Source organism: Chrysochloris asiatica, unplaced genomic scaffold (genome assembly GCF_000296735.1).
Source record: "Chrysochloris asiatica unplaced genomic scaffold, ChrAsi1.0 scaffold00009, whole genome shotgun sequence".
NCBI classification, from domain to species: Eukaryota; Metazoa; Chordata; class Mammalia; order Afrosoricida; family Chrysochloridae; genus Chrysochloris; species Chrysochloris asiatica.
In genome coordinates, this window is record NW_006408527.1 from 4,045,133 (window position 1) to 4,062,174 (window position 17,042).

Below are 17,042 nucleotides of genomic sequence, written 5' to 3' on the forward strand. Positions count from 1 at the left end.
CTAGGAAATATCAGGTTATTCTAGAAGTACTTGTACAACAGCAACTTCAATTATGGTCCCAATTAATTCAAACTGAAGTAAAACATCACGCACTGCGTTTCTCAGAAGCTTTGTCAAAGTAAAAGCTTAGGATCTGTGTCAGGTGAATTAGAAAAGAACTCATTACTATCATAAAGATTAAGACAAGAGAGAAGGGGATCTACTCTCCGGACAAAGGCTCAGCTCCTCACTGGCTTCAGAACTGTGTGGACAGTGGACTATATTAAAGGTGGCTTCCCTATCTTCTTCTTCCTGAGAAATAATATGTCAATGAGATAAGTGAGTACAAGTTTTGTGCAGTAGAGAAGAACGAGAAAGAACCCAGGATAGATAGCCACAAGGTAGGAAATGTAATCATCAGTTGCAACCAGGGACACAAGTTATTTAGCTATGGAAAAGAAACAACTCCAGGAACATGCACCTAACATTTTATATGAGCCTGGGTGTTTCCAAACCATCAATGTTCAACAGAACTTTAATCTTGTTGAGAGAGAGGAAAAGTTATTATTCTGAAGTAGCAGAATTTAGAGAGGGTGAGACAATGACCATTACCAAAACGTAAAGCAATCCAAAAGATACTTGTGTCCCCCACCTAACTCATGAAGGGAAGGAGGAGAGAAGGTGAGAAAGTCTAATAATGATTAAAAAAGAATAACTGGCATCTTGAACGAAGTGTGGGCTTTTAAGACTTTCAAACTTGGCTGCTTTAAATATACACTAAGAATGTCCCTTTTACTGTGTGTGTGATATAGAGAAAGAGAGACAGACTGTACACTATGAATGCTACTTGTTTCTAAATGAAGTTAGGGGAACTCTGAGAAGTGATGACTGTTAGCCATTAAAACAACATTAAAAAGTTTTCATCGAATTGATTCTGAGTCAATGTAACCCCATGTGTTTCAGAATAGAACTGAGTTCCATAGGGTTTTCCATAGCTGTGACCTTTCAGAAGTAGACCATCAGTCTTTCTTTTTTTTTTTAAAAAAAGATGCAGGTGTGGCACTGTAGGATAAGTACTGGACCATTAACTGCAAGTTAACGGCAGTTCAAACCCACCACTTGCTCCTTAGAAACCCTATACAGCATTGCTGTAAGTCAGAACAGGCTCGACAGCACTTCACAACAACAACTGGGCAGACTTAAATTGCCAACCTCAGTTAGCAGATGAGCGCTTAACTGATTGCACCACCCAGTGACGCCCCTGAGCCTTAGCCTGGCATCAACTCAGAAGATGCTCTTCCTGCCAAGGATACAAAACAAAACAGAAAACACTCAGGCTATTGTGCTTTCTTACTTTGCCTTTTTCATCACCAACAGCTATATTCCAATCATTTGGACCAGTATTTATTGTCTACTTGTAAAGTAAGGTGATGGGTGCAGCTTTGGTTCATGATTGATGAATTAAATCTTTAGATCTTTGAAAGGTAGAGGCTAAAACAGCAACCAAAAGAAGATTCAATTTCTACTTATCTTCTAAGGGCTCATCATCTTTCTCCCTTCTACTTCTTTCATGATATTATTCTCTTCTTCCAAATTATCCAAAGAGACTCCCTACCTCACTGCCCAAATAGGTCTCATACTGTGGTTCCCATTCATCGCATGAGAAATCTTAACTACTGCAGGGTCGCTATGAGTTGGAACCGACTCCACGGCACAAAGCAACAACAACAACATCCTAAGAATGGACTCTTTGGTGGTTGTGAGCTGTCAAGCCAGTTCTGACACACAGTCACCCTGTGTAGAGTTTCTGAGACTGTAAATCTTTATGGGAGCAGAAAGCCTTGTCTTTCTCATTAGGAGCAACTGGTAGATTGGAACTTCTGATCTTTCAGTTAGCAGTTCGTAATCTACTATACTATCAGGGTGATCTTTACTGATCAGGGGAGCACACTTCCACCATAGCTAGGACTCTGAACTTATGTGGCAGCCTCTAGAGTGGGCTCAGATACTAAAATGCCAATATCTTGTCATCGAGACGATTACTCAAAATCCTCAATTTAGCAACAGCCAACTTAATTGCCAAATTTTATATCCATCTGGTAATTTATTAGAAAAGAAACATGCCTCCACCCACATCCAAAGGCAATTATTCAATTATTCTACTACCTCAAAACACCAATGCACACAAGATTTATTTATTTATTTTTTTAAGTTCCTGGAAAGATCAATTTAAAAAGGAAAAAAAAAATCAACAGTTAAAAATAGCTAGAGTTCAGGATGGGTCTAATAAAAAAATATAACTGATATTTCTACATGAAAGTCAGATTCCAAATTTTAAAAGCATCATAAAAAGACAAGCCATTTCTTAAGTCTAATATAGCTGAGTTTTATATTTAATTGTGCTCTTTCACTTTCCAAAATAATTTGCTTTGTGTATGTTAGGACAAAAGATTTCTGTGTATGGCTGAACAGAAGTTAATCATGCATAGAGGCAGCTGCACCAGACCCAAAGAACAGACCTTAGGTGAACAAGAGAGAGAGACCAATGCCGGCTGAATAAATCAGTACCTGTATATTTCCTTGAAGAAATAAAAAAGAAGAGTCTTACTTAAAGATTAAAGAGAAAATCTAACCTCTCTACCCCACATGCATCTGCGTCTCACTCCAGCTTCCCATCAATAAAGTGCTTTTCATGGGATTTGATAGGGGCCTTCTTTAAATGGCCTGGCAGAATTTCAAGGAGAATTCTTATTTTGGAACCTTAGGGATCTAAGATTTCTCACCCTGTTATAAAACTAACCATCTTCTAAGAAAACAGCTAAGTGAATTCAATATTTACAAAGATTTTTTTCCCCTCCATCTCTGAATCTACTCTAGAAAAATAGAAAGGTAAGAAGTAATAAAGAAAGAATAGCAGAGAAAACATTGCTGACAATACTAGTTCCTGGAGGTAATTAACAACTCTACAGAGTTGTAGAGATTTGGGTTTTTTTGTAAGCTTTTGTGCACTCAGAAATGCCCCACATGTGTTGCTAAAGAGCCTATTTCAGTAATAGGGAAGACTTCATTCCCAAGAACATGCTAATCAACATCATCCTAGATACTGTTTAAGCCTAACCTTTTGGGGAAAGCATTTCTGTGTTTGTTTTCCTTGAAAAGGATATTGCACTTCCCGAATAAGGTGAAATTTCAGACATGTCTTGCAGATCACCACACTCGGACTTTATGAGTGATAAGGACAACCCTTCGGCGGTGCTGGGTGGGTGGACTGGTGAGCAAGGATGGTGGCTCAGGTGATGGGATGACATCTTGGTCCTTAGACTCGTAGTCTCCCTAGTTAAGTCTAAGGATTCAGGAGAGGCTCTGTCTTTTCCAGAGAAGGATCCGGAAGGAGCACCTAGTGGATTCTGAAACGGGTAGGCCATCAAGGGGAGGGGGAAGGGGTGGCGGAAGGTAGATGTGGTGAAGCCTGTGGTGGCAGAGAGAGGTGACTGGTGCAGAGGCTGGTGGTGGCCACCAGCAGGGGGTCCGGAGGCAGACTGGTCAGATGAGTTTTTGCGGACAACCAAGGGCAGTGCCTCTGTCTGGTCTGTGGAACTGGGCATCTGCACGTTGCCGAAGGTGTCCAGGGGGTTTGGAATGATGACATCGCCAAAGCACTGCAGGCGCTGGTTGGCGGTGTGGAAATTGTGGTTTTCCCCGTTGACTGCAAATCTGGCTTGGGGAATCTGGAGAGGTGGGAAGACCTGAGGAAGCTGGCGGGAGGGCTTGGCTGAAAAGACTTTGACCACAGTGTCCACAACTTGCGACATGGCAGTGTTCAGTTCCTGTTTCAAGGTCTCGGCCAAATGTTTGCCTTCTGGTTGTAAGGAGTTTGGCCCGTGGTCTCTTTCTTTGTTGTTGCCTTCTCGTTTTGGCTTGTTTTCAGCCATTTCCTGCTCTCTGATCAGGGCTCGAGCCCGGTCAATAAACTGCCCTGGGTCTAGCTCACACATCTCGTTATCTGACCTCCCGACAGAGTCCTGGGCCCTGGCGTCCAGGATCTCTGAGCGCATGCTGTCTTCAGACAGGTTACCATCTTCATCATTTTCAGAATCAGTGCTGTCGTAGATTTGGTAGAACTTTTCCTGCAGCTGGCGCAGCTGTTTCTGCATGTCCTCCAGCTGCTGTTTCAGCTGTCGGCGCTCCTCTCGCTTCTGTTCTTTTCGGGCTGAAACCAGCTGCTGGAAACTCTGTTGCTGCTGTTGGGGCAGCTTTTGCTTGCGTTTGTTTTCTCTGTAACTTTCTCGGGGACTCACAGACTGCGGGGCCATCTCTCTTTCATTTTCATTGCCCCTTAATGCCACACTAGGGGAATGGCTCATACCCCGAATTATATTCTCAACCCGGGCGCGCTTTGCTCTCAGGTGCTCATCACATAAGCGATCCATATCAAACTGGCTCATAGTAGGCCTGCCAAAAGGGGAAAGACACTCTGGGGGGCTGTCTCTTGAAGAGTTGCTGCATATATCCTCTTGATGTACTTCGGAGCCTGTACTAGAGAGACCGCTGGCTTGGAAACTGGGCTCTGTGCCACCATTTTTGTTCATGTTATTTTTCAACAGCTGGGAAATTATGGTTGCTCCTGGAAAAGGCATCATGGCATCTTCATACGAGTTCGCCCTCTTCAGCAGCTTGCGGAGTACATTTGACTTTTCCCCATCTGCATGCTGCACCACTGAATACTCAACATCCTGCTCAGAACCTTGGGGATTCATGGCACTAAAAAACGTTGCTCTTGCCTTAGCAAAAAATGCAGATGCCGTCCCTACCGTCCTTTTCACTCCAATGTCAACTCTTCTCCTCTTGGTTTGCCGGCTTAAGAGGGCTGTGCTGTCATGGTCAGGCATCACTGGACGGTTATTGTGCCATCTTCAAAAGCTCGTCAGCTGGGCACAGCTCAAGAATCCCGGGACCCTGGCCAACAGAACAAAAGGACTGATGAATCATTTTCTTTAAATTTCTCCAAATTTCCTGACCTCAATCCTGAATCAAATGCAAAATGCATAGGCTCTGGGATTTATGGCACATTACAATTATTGCAATTTATTATGCACTCTGCCTGAAATGAAACATTTTTAAATATTTCTGCTCCACTGGTTTAAGATGGATTAAGATTTAAAAAAAAAAAAAAAAAAAAGCAAAACTGCTTAAGCACCAGTAATACGATTCTCTTTCACAAATGCCTAAAATGATACTGTTTATCTTCAGAAGAAATAGATTATAAGAACACAGCCTCTGACAACCAATTGATTAAATTTTAGGCATTGACAATAGATGATGAAAGTGATCTGTACTTAAGAAATAAGGTAAAATTTTGAAGCTGCTTGAAATTTGGATGAAAAATAGTATTTCTGCGATAAAACATTGTGTTTTACAGGCTATTAAAAGAAAAAAAGATTAAAACAAATACTGCATACATACCTTTTGCTTACTAAACTTAAAAATAATTTGGCATATGTGAAATCTGAAGCATCCCCATCAGTATCTTTTCAACATAAATGATCCATTTAGCAATTAAAAGAATACATGTATATATAATTCTGTTTATTTAGCACAGTGAGGCATTTTTATTAGTAAAAACCTATGTGAAGATGATATTTGTTGCTATATATTAGTGATACTTATGATGGCATTCATAAAAATTCCAAGATGCCCTTCTGATGACTTAAATTATTATAAAGTTGGGTCCACTGTGAAATAAGTATGTTGTTACAATTTATAAATCAATGAGTACAATACTAAATGATTGAAGTAGGCAAAAGTATTGATTTCCTTCTGCTAAAATTTGCCAAAATAATACTTCAAATGCCTCAAGAAACCCTTTAATCTGCACCATTTGTGAATCTTATATTCATGGTCAATTTAAAGGAAAAAAAAGTAGGGTGAAGACTGAAAGACAATAATATCAATTAAGTGAATGAGACAGGGAAACACCTTTACTATCCATGAACTTCCATTGTTTCTTGAGAACACAAGAGAACGTCCTTTGCTACATTTTATAAAAGGCATCTTCCATATTTTGTGACTTATTAAAGAGTGGTGTTAAATCCAAATTTCATATAAATAGAAGACATCGCTGTTTTTTTTCTTTCTTTCTTACAATTGACATTTTCTGGAGAAAATGGAAATTCTTTTCACGTAGGATTTATCTAATATTAAACTTCACGTTTGCTTAATAGAGCACATCTTCACAATAACAGGGTCTATTGCCAAAGGCAGCATGCAGAGTGTTTGGAACAGCTCCCATCTCTTTCGGTTCACCTGTAAAAACATCTACGTGCTCCCTAGGATTGCATCTGTGGCTAGTTTTAAAGAATGACTATCCATGCAAATAGGCATAATTTCAGCATGAAATAACATGTAAAAATCAAGAAAATGCTCAATGCTTAAATGGCAACAGTGTGTATTATTTTTTAAGCCACACTTTCTGCTTCTGATTCCTCTATGAAGAAAACAAAAAACAAACACATTTTAAGAGTCTGTTTTAGAGTGTTAGAAAAGAAGTATATTGATGCTACTTTCCATTTCTTTTGGTATGCTTGAAGATACAATACTTCTTGTATGATTCAGGATAAAACTTCCTGAGTTGGAAATGGAAACAGAGATTCTTCACAACTTCATTATCTGGTTCAGAATTTAATTCACAGTGATTGGTACCCATCATACTCTATTAACAAAACTGGTTTCAGGAAGCAAAAATGCAATGATAAATATTTCACTAACACATGAGATCTGATAAATCAGGTGTAGCTGTCAGGCAAGAGAAAGAAAAAGAGAGACTGAAACAAACAAGGAAAAAAAAAAAAGACAAATTATCTCAAGTCTCTCTTAATCACAGACAAATTTGCATGTCTTTTTTTTTGGGGGGGGGGGGCAGTTGCCTGGAAGACATCTTTCTTTGTGTTGTCAGCTTCCCTAAATGAGAGTCCATGGCCATGATTTAAAAATTTTCTCTTTATGTGTGCAAGTCCTTTTCTCTTCAATATCACCTGCAAAGCACATGGAGCTCCAACTAAAACGTTAATTTTAACCAACTTTCTGTAGCATTTCTCCCCAAACTGGATTTTCACTCTACCCATCCCTGCTATGGCAAGAACATCTCTGCAAAACAGTGTGCTTGGAAATGGCACACTGGTGGAGAAAAGCACAAGGTCATCCCCAGGCATCCTTCCTTTTCCGACTCTCATTTACCTCCAAATCAATGTCAACGGCACTTCCTCCCATCTAGCCTAGGTATCAACAGCTGCATCCTTGCCTCCTGCAGGAGGACAACAGGAGGGCTGTGCTCTTCCGAAGGTGGCAAGAAATGATACTCTCACCTCTTGGGTGAAGAATAAGTGTTAATTAAGCATGCTTTGTTGAGTCTGTTAATAACACAATATCCTAGAATGCTCTCCAAATTTACTAAGCTAAACTGATAGTTGCAATTCTCTTTCATAATAATTTGTTTTGAGCTATGAAAATGATAATACTTTTTAGATCTTGTTGTAAAATGTCCAGAGAATATATGGCATAGGATAAATGATATAATCCAGCACACATACACACACAAAGGCATTGTATTAATTGTCGCTAAGTGCTGTCGAGTCAGTTCCTACTCACTGTGACCCTGTGTAGGGATTCTGAGGGGCAGCTGGTGGGTTTGAACTGCCGATCTTTTAGTTCACAGTCCAGTGCTGATCCTACAGTGCCACACAAGGAGATTGTTGTTTTAATTGGCATAAATAAATATCTTTCCATATAGCTTAGACCAATGCCCTGGTGGCTACTAATCAAAAGGTTGGTGGTTTGTGGCCATCCAGTAGTAGGTCTACGGGAAAAGGACCTGACCATCTCCTTCCATAAGGATTATAGTCTAGAAAACCCTGTAGGACATTTCTACTCTGCCACATGAGGTAGCTATACGTCAAAATTGACTCACTGGCACCTAAGAATAATACCTTAGACCTAACCTTAGAAATAAAGGCATAGTGATACTACACAATGGAACCATTAACCCATGGAAGCTGTTGTTGTTGCCAAGTGCCTTCTAATTGGTTCCAACTCATAGCGACCCTGTATAGGGTTTCCGAGGAGCGGCTGGTGGGTTTGAACCACTGACTTTGGGGTTAGCAGTCCAGTGCTTATCCTACAGCACCACACCAGGACTCCTGGATACTATGGACAAGATCAAATAATTATAAGTGGTTGGTATAAAACATTATTAGCACATGTTTCACAAATGAGATATATATGTGAATCTATTTACCACGTAAGAAAATGCACAGGTAAATAACTATAAGTGTTTCTCTGATTTCCCAGTTCAGAATTTAGAGAATGCTATGGGATGACTTTATCACTGATACTGACATGTATATTAAGATTTTTTAAAAAATCATTTTTATTTTTCAACATATGTAGTAAGCCATAATTTTCTAACTATACTTATTATTGATTCTTATTGTATTTTAACATTCATATTTTTAGTTTAACAAGGTAGTATAAAACATTCAATCAGTACTATTGAACAATAATATAGTAACTATGTAGACCAATACTGATGCAGAATTTGAACCCATAGGTATTATTGTTCCTATACCTATATTATCTTCCTGTAAGATGTGCAATTTATGTGGAATATTTTTTCAATATTAAATATTTGGCTGTACCAATTGATACACAATCTATATATCTATTTGAATAACTTCCATATGATGAATATGTTAACAGAGCCAATAGCCAATCTCTCCCAGGAAAGGGTAAGAACAAACATCCAGGTATTGATCAAGGAAGATTTTAACTGCTCCAAAAGATCTTTCATCAGCATCTGAATTATTTGACATTGTATTTAAAATAGAGGATCCTAAGGAAAATGATGGTCTAATGTTAGCAGGAAATAATTTCCAGTGAAGAATTTCAATGGAATGTTGCAGTGTGATGATGAAATTGCTTTAATAAGGAAGTATTTTTTGCGGGGGGGGGGGGGGGGGGCAGGGGGCTGTAAGTTTTACTAGAACTATCTGGAGTCCAGACTCTGGACAAAGAAGTATTTCTCCAGATAGTTCAGACAAATCCTTTATGGGGCTGGGGAAGTATAAGGTTGGTATGGTTTTCCAGTGTGGATTATTTAAATGGTTTGTCTTGGTCAATAAAACTGTTTTATGAAATTGCTGAAGTTTATACTTTATTTCTTTCAGAAAACAATCTTTGAATGAACATCCAATCAATGTGGAGCACCCTGGTTATGGAAATTTAAGATGGAATATCATTAATAAAGTACATTTTAAATCAATGTGGAAATCAGTAATTCAAGAGGTGAATATCAGATGCTTTGATTTAGATACTCTCCAAATCACTAAGCTGTCCCCTTCACTGGGATGAAGAGTTCATTTTTGTTCATTAGATACTTTTTCTTTCTAGATATTTCTGCTTAATATCAACTTAAGGTAGCCTTTGAAGTTTATTATGAAGAATCCATTTGACATAAATCAATATCTCAATTAACTAAGATTATATTGTTAAAACATTTATATCAGGTTTAAAATTTTTTATTATAATAGCGTACTCAAATAATAATCATTTTATTAGTAAATTTGCTCCACCCTATCAGAAAATTCCTAAAATCTTTCACCTGTAAAGTGGGCATACACCACATATTCTACAACATGCCTATACTATGCTAACTTAAACTTACTTTAAAAGTAATAATTCACCCTATTAGTAAATAAGAAATTGAGAGAAATACTCATAAGGAAAAAAACCCCCACATGTTTTCTTCTTGCAGAAAACAGAAATACTCTGAATGTTCTTTGAAGCTTTAAAATTATACTGGGCAATAAGGTTTGAGAAATTCCTTATGTCTGTATCCTTTGCAGTTTGCAAGGGTACTTTATTAGAATTCTATAATAATATATCATGCACAATCCCTTTTCATGTTATAAAATTAGTAACATTTTATCATTGCTTTTGTGACGACTGAATCTAAAAATTCCTTATATCAGTAAATGCAAATACAAGGCAGTCCCTGAGTGGTATAAGAAATTCATGGGGAAAAAAAAGAACAATTTGAGTTTTGAACAGGTCTGGCAATTTACAGAATAAGATGGCTTATGTTTTAGGATTGCAAGCACTACTTATAGAGGAATGAGACTTGGAAATGAATAGTGAGAACAAAGATGCATGTTATATATGCATGACTTTTTTTCCCACAAGGTGGTGATTAAACTAAATAGAATTCTGCATAATGGACACATAAAGTATCAGTAAGTGCCAAACACAGATAACCCCTATTAAAAATAAAGTGAATGAACACAGCCATAGATGACGCTTTAATAAAGAACTCAAAAGCATCCAAGGAAAGTATTGGGGGAAACTTTCATGTTTAAGTCAAAAGAATAAAGGCACACACTGTATCATTTTCAGGGACACAATGCTTTCCACCCCAACAACAAAACCAACCAACAAAAACCATCCTCCATCTTACCTATTGCTGTGCAACTCAATTTGAAGAAGTACTTGTGTAAAGGAAAAAAAAAAAAAAAAGGTAAAATATTCAAAAATTTAGACATAGGCTTATATTGACCAAATTCCCAATGTCTTCCCTCACACATCAAGTCAGAGTCCTTAACTTAGTCTATTTTACCCTTATGTAATAAACATGCCTATGTCATAGCCACATGGACAACTAACACAAATGCTCTTCATTTTCTTCCTTGACACACACAGATCATTTCACTCTGAAAAGACTCCGAAGTTCTTACAAGAAACTCTTCATAGGACTGCCTGCATCTTGCGTCAAATAGAAAGGCAAAGTTACCTCTCAAGTACTTGAGATTTTTCTTCACCATCAAAGCAATATCTAGGACATCTGGCACATGTCTGGTACAATGACAGCCTCATTCTACTTTATGAGAGAGTATTTAATATATGACTTGAAAGAGTTTAGCACATGCCTATTCTTTCTGGGTTAGGAGAAAGCACACTAAAAAGATAAGCATTAACAATAGTAACACTTTCAAACTGACTGTGGTATTCTTGGCAGTTATGTACCACAGTGGCCGTCCAAAACACACACACACACACACACACACACACACACAAAAGGACAGCCACAGTTCTCTCTCTCTCTCTCTCTCTCTCTCTCTCTCTCTCTCTCTCTGCCAAGCACAGACCTGGGAGATAAGCATAAACCAGAGAAAAGCAAAGGGAAAGTCAATCTTTCTCCACCTGCTGCCTGAAGTGGGGGTGCTGTTGGCAGCCTGGCAAGCAGGAGGCTGAGACATGGCCTCAACAGCAGCCTGCCAACATCCTTAAGAAAAAATAAACAAACACATACCAACTTTCCCCCCTCCCCCCCCCCAAAAAAAAAACCTCACATGGCAGGGCTCAAAACATAACAGTCCAATTCCCATTAGTGCAGACAATCCTATTAAACAGAACGACCATAAATTCATAAACCACTACAACCCTGGAGCAAGCATTGTGGTCTGGAGTTATACAGACACAGAAGAAATTTGCACCTGTCTTTCTTGACACAACACACCTGTCAGGCCCTGCCCATGCGCACTCTGCTACTCGACCTCTGCCTATCTAGTTTAGGAAAGGAAATGATTCTTTTGTCAGGGAGGGCATGGGTAAAGAAAAGAGAGGGAGCACAAGAGAAGAGATTCTTGTAGCCTTGACTTTGAGAGGAGGCCACCCTGCGCTTCCTGTATTTTTATAAGCTCAAGGAGACAACGCAGACCTTCTTGGAAAAATAAAACCAAGCAGGTGAGCTGCCAGCCTTCCCCCAGGCAGAGTCGGGTTCAGGAGCGCCAAGAACAGCAGTTTCAGACTCCAACCTGCCTCCTTGGGCTATTTAAGACATGGGCTCAACCCCTCCTCCCAGTTCTGCTCTCAACCTGCCTAAAGGACTCTCAACTTTCAAAGAAGCTGGGAAGGGGTAGGAGACTTCAGAGTCGATCAAAGCCTATCTCCCCATCTTCCTGTCCACTCTCGCCACCAATGTTCAGGTTTTGTTTTTTTCTGAGTAAGTAAATCAGAATGAGCCATACTTGCTAAACTGGACTTTGGATGATGTCTTCTCCTTTCTCTAGGTTCTCCCTTTCTTGTCTGCTCAGGCAAGATAGCAGCTGCCGACTCTCCCCCACCCCCCTCCCTGTCTGTCCCCCTGCCCTTTCTCACTATTCTTCCCAGTAACAATTACTCTTACTTCCTCCTCAGTCCTCCGAACTGGGGCAAAACTGTAGGTACCACACAGACAAGACAAGACCATGGCAGCCCAAATCATAAAGTAGCAGAGATGATGGAGAGAGTCTTCGCCTCGGATATCCGCTGCCCAAGAACACCCCCTACCTCCACCAGGATCCCTATCCGTCTGTCCTTCCGCGGCTCCCTAACCCCGACGCCCTCACCCCGAGGCTCCCAGAGCCTCCTTACCCAACTTAACTTGACCCAGCGCTGGTACCGTCGAGCTCACACCGAGGTGCGCCGCGCTCGTTTCCCCGGACCCATCTCTCCAGGGCTGCAACCCCGATTTCAACATTTCGGCTTCGACAGCGTTTTGAGAGGAAAGTAAGGAAGCGCTCCCCCACCCCCACCCCCTTTCCTTCTCCTCCCCAGCCCTCTGATGGGGTTAAAAGGGAGAAGTGAAAGGTATGCAAATGACAAACAAATTGGAAGAGCCGGGAAGAAAGGCACAGCTATAATAAACAAGACAAAGAGGAAGGACGTGGAGACTAGTCCAGGAGTTTGAACTCCGGGAGGATGGGGAGGTTGAGGTTTGGTGAAAAGCGGGGATTGCAGACAAACAAAAAGCGACCCGGTCCCCCTCGCGGTCCTCTCTCCGGAGAAGAGAGGGCAAGATAAAGAAGGAAAGGAAGCAAACGCCTCCTCAAACCCCTGCAACAGTACACAAAAGGTGACAAGATCAGCGACAAGTCCAGCAACACCACCCCCCAGCCACCAGCAGGAAAAAGAAAGAAATAAAAGCCAAGCGGATCACTTACTCTTAGGAACTGGGAGGAGCGGAGCGCTGAGTTCCACTGAGGCTCCTGCTTAGGAACTGTTTAGAGGCTATTTTATTATGATTCATTTAGAGAACACCATTCTTCTCCTCGGGGTGAGGGGTGTTTACAAAGGTATGAGTAATGGAAGTCTATTTTCTTTTTCTTCTCATTCAAGAACAAGCCAGTGCAAGTGATCCTGGAAAAGGGGAGGGGACTCACAAGGGGAGAAGATACTTACGCGGTGCAGAGAGCAGTGGGACTGAGCCTCTCTTTTTTTGCCGGCAGAGAGGAAAACACGCGCGCGCACACACGGTGATATCTTGCGAGTGATGAATATGATAATTGGACAAGGGACGGTGAGTCTGTGCGAGAGCGAGTGAGCGGGGCGAGTGGGAGAGGGCGAGGGGACAGAGGAGAGGAGGGAGAGAGAAAGAACAAGAGGGGAGAGAAGAGAAGAGCAAGAGAGAAGAGAAGAGGGGCGAAGCGGAGCGGGAGCAGGCAGACCCGGCCAGAGCTCTTTTGCGCCGCTCTGCTTTCCACGGCTGCAAGGGTGTATTATTTCAGAGCGCTCCCTCAGCTGAGGGCTCCGCTCCACAACAAGATTTACTTTAAGACACAGCTGAAGGAAACAGGAAGACTGCACGTCACAGTCTGACTGACGTACCCGGCCCCAGCACCCAATCGCGAGGCGCCTTCAGATTCAAGGGGGGATAGCGAGGCAAGAGAACTTGGGAGGAAAAAAAAATATAAAAGGGGTGGGGGTGAGGGACTGGGGAGAGGAGGGGAGAGAGGCCTGAGCTCCCCCGCCCTGGCCTCCCTCGCTACCGCCCCCCCTCCCCTCGTCCTGCCCCTGCTTCGGGGCGACTTGATCGCGGCGCCCGGCCGGAGCGAGCCATCTGCGGGCACTATGCAAAACGGGCGACAGCGCGAGTGGCGCCCGGCTCACACTCGCTCTTCCAGGGCGCAGGTCCTTTTTTTTCATTTCCCAGATACAGCTGATGGAGTCCACTGAGTGGCCGAATGAGCGAGTGCTCGTGGAACTTGGGTGGAGGGAAGCACGGAAAAGTATAGTGGAAGAAAAGTGTTTTGTTTTTTTTTTTCCTTTTGCTTTTTAAAGAGTGGGGGGTAGTGTTGTTGAATGGAGTCGGGGAATCCTCAAACCATTCCAATTTTTAAACGATAGTAGGTAATAATCAAGCATGCATGTCATCCTTGCTTGCTTTTAAAATCACATGGACAATAAAATACAGGTAGGTTTGGAATTAAAATAATAGCTGTCAGAGGTTTCACACAGGTTCTCCTGCATCTGTTGTAAGAAGACCAACATTGGCCGAGTCCCTGTCATTCATCCATGAAATTATCAGGAAGTAGATTATTTACCGTTGGTTACCTGTAACATTATTTGGATTGTAGGTACAACTATCTTTCTGGGGGCAAAAATGTTGTAAGCACTGCCTTGCAATTACCCCTCACTAACTCACCCCAGAATATCCAAGAGAAAGGTTCAACACAGGATTTGCAAACAGTTGTGAAGCTTGTCTTAACAAACTTTAAAGTTTATTAGATCAGGAATTTCAAATCTCGAGTTTCAGTGTAATGCCATAGAAAATTCATGTTGGTTTGACATTTCTTAGATTTTAAAAGGAAAAATCTTTAAGTGATATAGCTTTTAAGAGTTCTTGGGGCTTGCAAGTTACATTGCTGGATAATACTAATTCGAACCTCCAGCATCAGCTAGACCATCCCTTTCATGGGGCACAGTAAAATGGCTTTTAATAAACCGGCCACATTTATGACGGAAAGATTCTATAAAAGCTAGGACTTGCAAGAGCTTCTAAGCAGAAACATCCATGCCTAGTCGATTAGATGTTCATTTTTATTTTTCAGGTGGGACACAAACCAGTATTCTATATGTCTTCCGTGAATTGAATCAGATCAGAGGTTGAGTCAGGTTGTCTTGTGACAACAGTGTTTATGAAGTGTGTTACAAGTATACTGGCCAAACATTACACTATTTTCTATGACACACACACCTTTCCTGGGACATTAACAATTTCATCTTGAAGTTCATCATACTGAAGAGTATATTAAATCTTTCCTTTAAAAAATAATAGCGATGCTATTATGTCCTAGTCTATATCGTGTAGGAAACTTTCTGGCACGGAATTCAAACATTGAAAAGAAGGAAAAATCAGGCCGTCCAGGTTAAGTGTCGGAGATACTAAGAGACTTGGCGTGAAATGTCCAGTTTTCATTTTGCCCACTTTCTCTTCCCCCTGAATTACCTCCCCCACTTATGGAAACTACACGGACAGGCACCTATACGCCACTCACACTTCCAATGGTAAACTATTGTATCAAGAGTTCTAATCGGAATGTGTAACTGTAGGCTGGGAATAGTAATAATCTGTCAACATGCCCATTTGACACAATGATGGAACAATGTTTCTATTGGTTGGGTCCTTTCGAGGTAAGCGGGTGTATTGAGCGGGGAATTTGGGTTCTGTGAACCGATCTAGGTTCTTTGGTTTTCATCCCAATATTTTCTTTAAGAATTTCAGTTGGTACATGTGAATTAGCGCTAGTCCACAAAAAACTGATAGGCGTAAAGGGTATTTGTCCTCCACACCTTAAAACCATCTGCTCAGTTTGACATTTAAAAGGGAGGAGGGAAGAGGAGAAAGCAGGGAGGAAGAGAGAGAGAAAAGATTCGGACTCTGGAAATAAATGGCTTGAACTTAAGTATGTAAATTGCGTCAACTGCACACAACTAGAGCTCGCGCGCACATTCTGAGCACACCACGTCCGGGAACTGGCGGGGAAAAGTTCTCAAGCCTCAGTAAGTCCTCTATCACGCCCGGAGGAGGGCAGTCGAAGTCGGGGTCACCTGCTTGCCAAACAAGGCAGCTCTCCCACCCTCAGACTCCAAGGCAGAGGCTCTCGGCTCGCCAGGCTCTTCCGCTGCGGCTCGCAGCCCGCTTTGGGGCGCCGGAGCTGAAATAAATAGTACGCGCGACTCTGACTAGCGAACTCGGTCCACCGCGGGACTCGGAGAGCTGAGTTTGCAGACTTCCTTCCAGTCCTCTACTATTGGGGCAACGTACAGGCCTGGCTGCAGGTCATCTCTCTTCTCTTGCCAGAGCTGCAGCGCTTTCCCGGGTTTCGGGCAGCCCTGGAGCAATGCTTGAGGTCTGAGCCCCTATCTCGGGCGACTCCCGGTTTGTTTTCTGATAGGGAGAACAGAAAGCATCCGTCATCCTGGAGACTAAAAGTCGCCTAGATATTGCCTCCATCTCTGAAACACAGGCAAAGCGTAGAGTCAACACAACCCCTTTCTCCGCCCCATTGCCAATATAATCCCAGTGACTTAAAAGTTAGCACAAGTTCTGAACTGTCTTCCAACAGAACCCATGCGATCAAGCTGCATTAATTTATCTGAAGGGTTATCTATGTATTCTTAGTCAAACTCCTGTGAAAATGACCTACGCATCTGGTTCTGGGTTAAAGACATTAAGCCTGTGTTAATAAATGATGTGGCACTGTAGGATAAACACTACATTGCGAATCACAAGGTCTGCAGTTCAAACCCACCAGCTGCTCCTCGGAAACCTTATACAAGGTCGCTATGAGTCGGAATCACTTGATGGCACTTTAACAACAATAGCTTTCGGTGCTCCCACCTCCCCACCTTGTTCTTTCTTAAAACCTTTTTTGGTGGAGGAGAGGGTATGATTAACCATCATCAGATTCCAAACGAACCAATTCTGGCCATTTCGACCAGATCCAGTAAAAAGGCAAAGGTGGGCGTGAATTTCTGGTGAAGGATGCTAGAGAGATACACACACCACCACCACCAGGAAGAAGGGAAGAGAAAGGAAAGACGAAAAGAAAGAAAAAACCCAATCACAGGCAGCAGGCCGGCCTGCTTCAGACTGTCCAGAGGTGGATTGACTGACCGTCTCTCTCTCCAGGCGCTCCCATTCTCTGTGCCCAGTGTGACTGTAAACTCAACCTGAATTTGTTCTGAATGGGGGG

At 41.8% G+C, this 17,042-nt stretch overlaps 1 protein-coding gene across 1 annotated transcript in view; it reads right to left on the minus strand.

Annotated features, from left to right (window-relative positions):
• Positions 1-13,215, minus strand: part of PROX1 (prospero homeobox 1) — a 56,885-nt gene extending 43,670 nt beyond the window's left edge. Inside the window, exons 1-2 of the mRNA XM_006834009.1 lie at positions 13,008-13,215; positions 3,144-4,935 (exon numbers count right to left, since the gene is read on the minus strand). Coding sequence (XP_006834072.1) covers positions 3,144-4,868 — 1,725 coding nt within the window. The 5' untranslated portion in view covers positions 4,869-4,935; positions 13,008-13,215. The remainder of the gene's footprint in view (positions 1-3,143; positions 4,936-13,007) is intronic.
• Between the last annotated feature and the right edge of the window lie 3,827 nt (positions 13,216-17,042).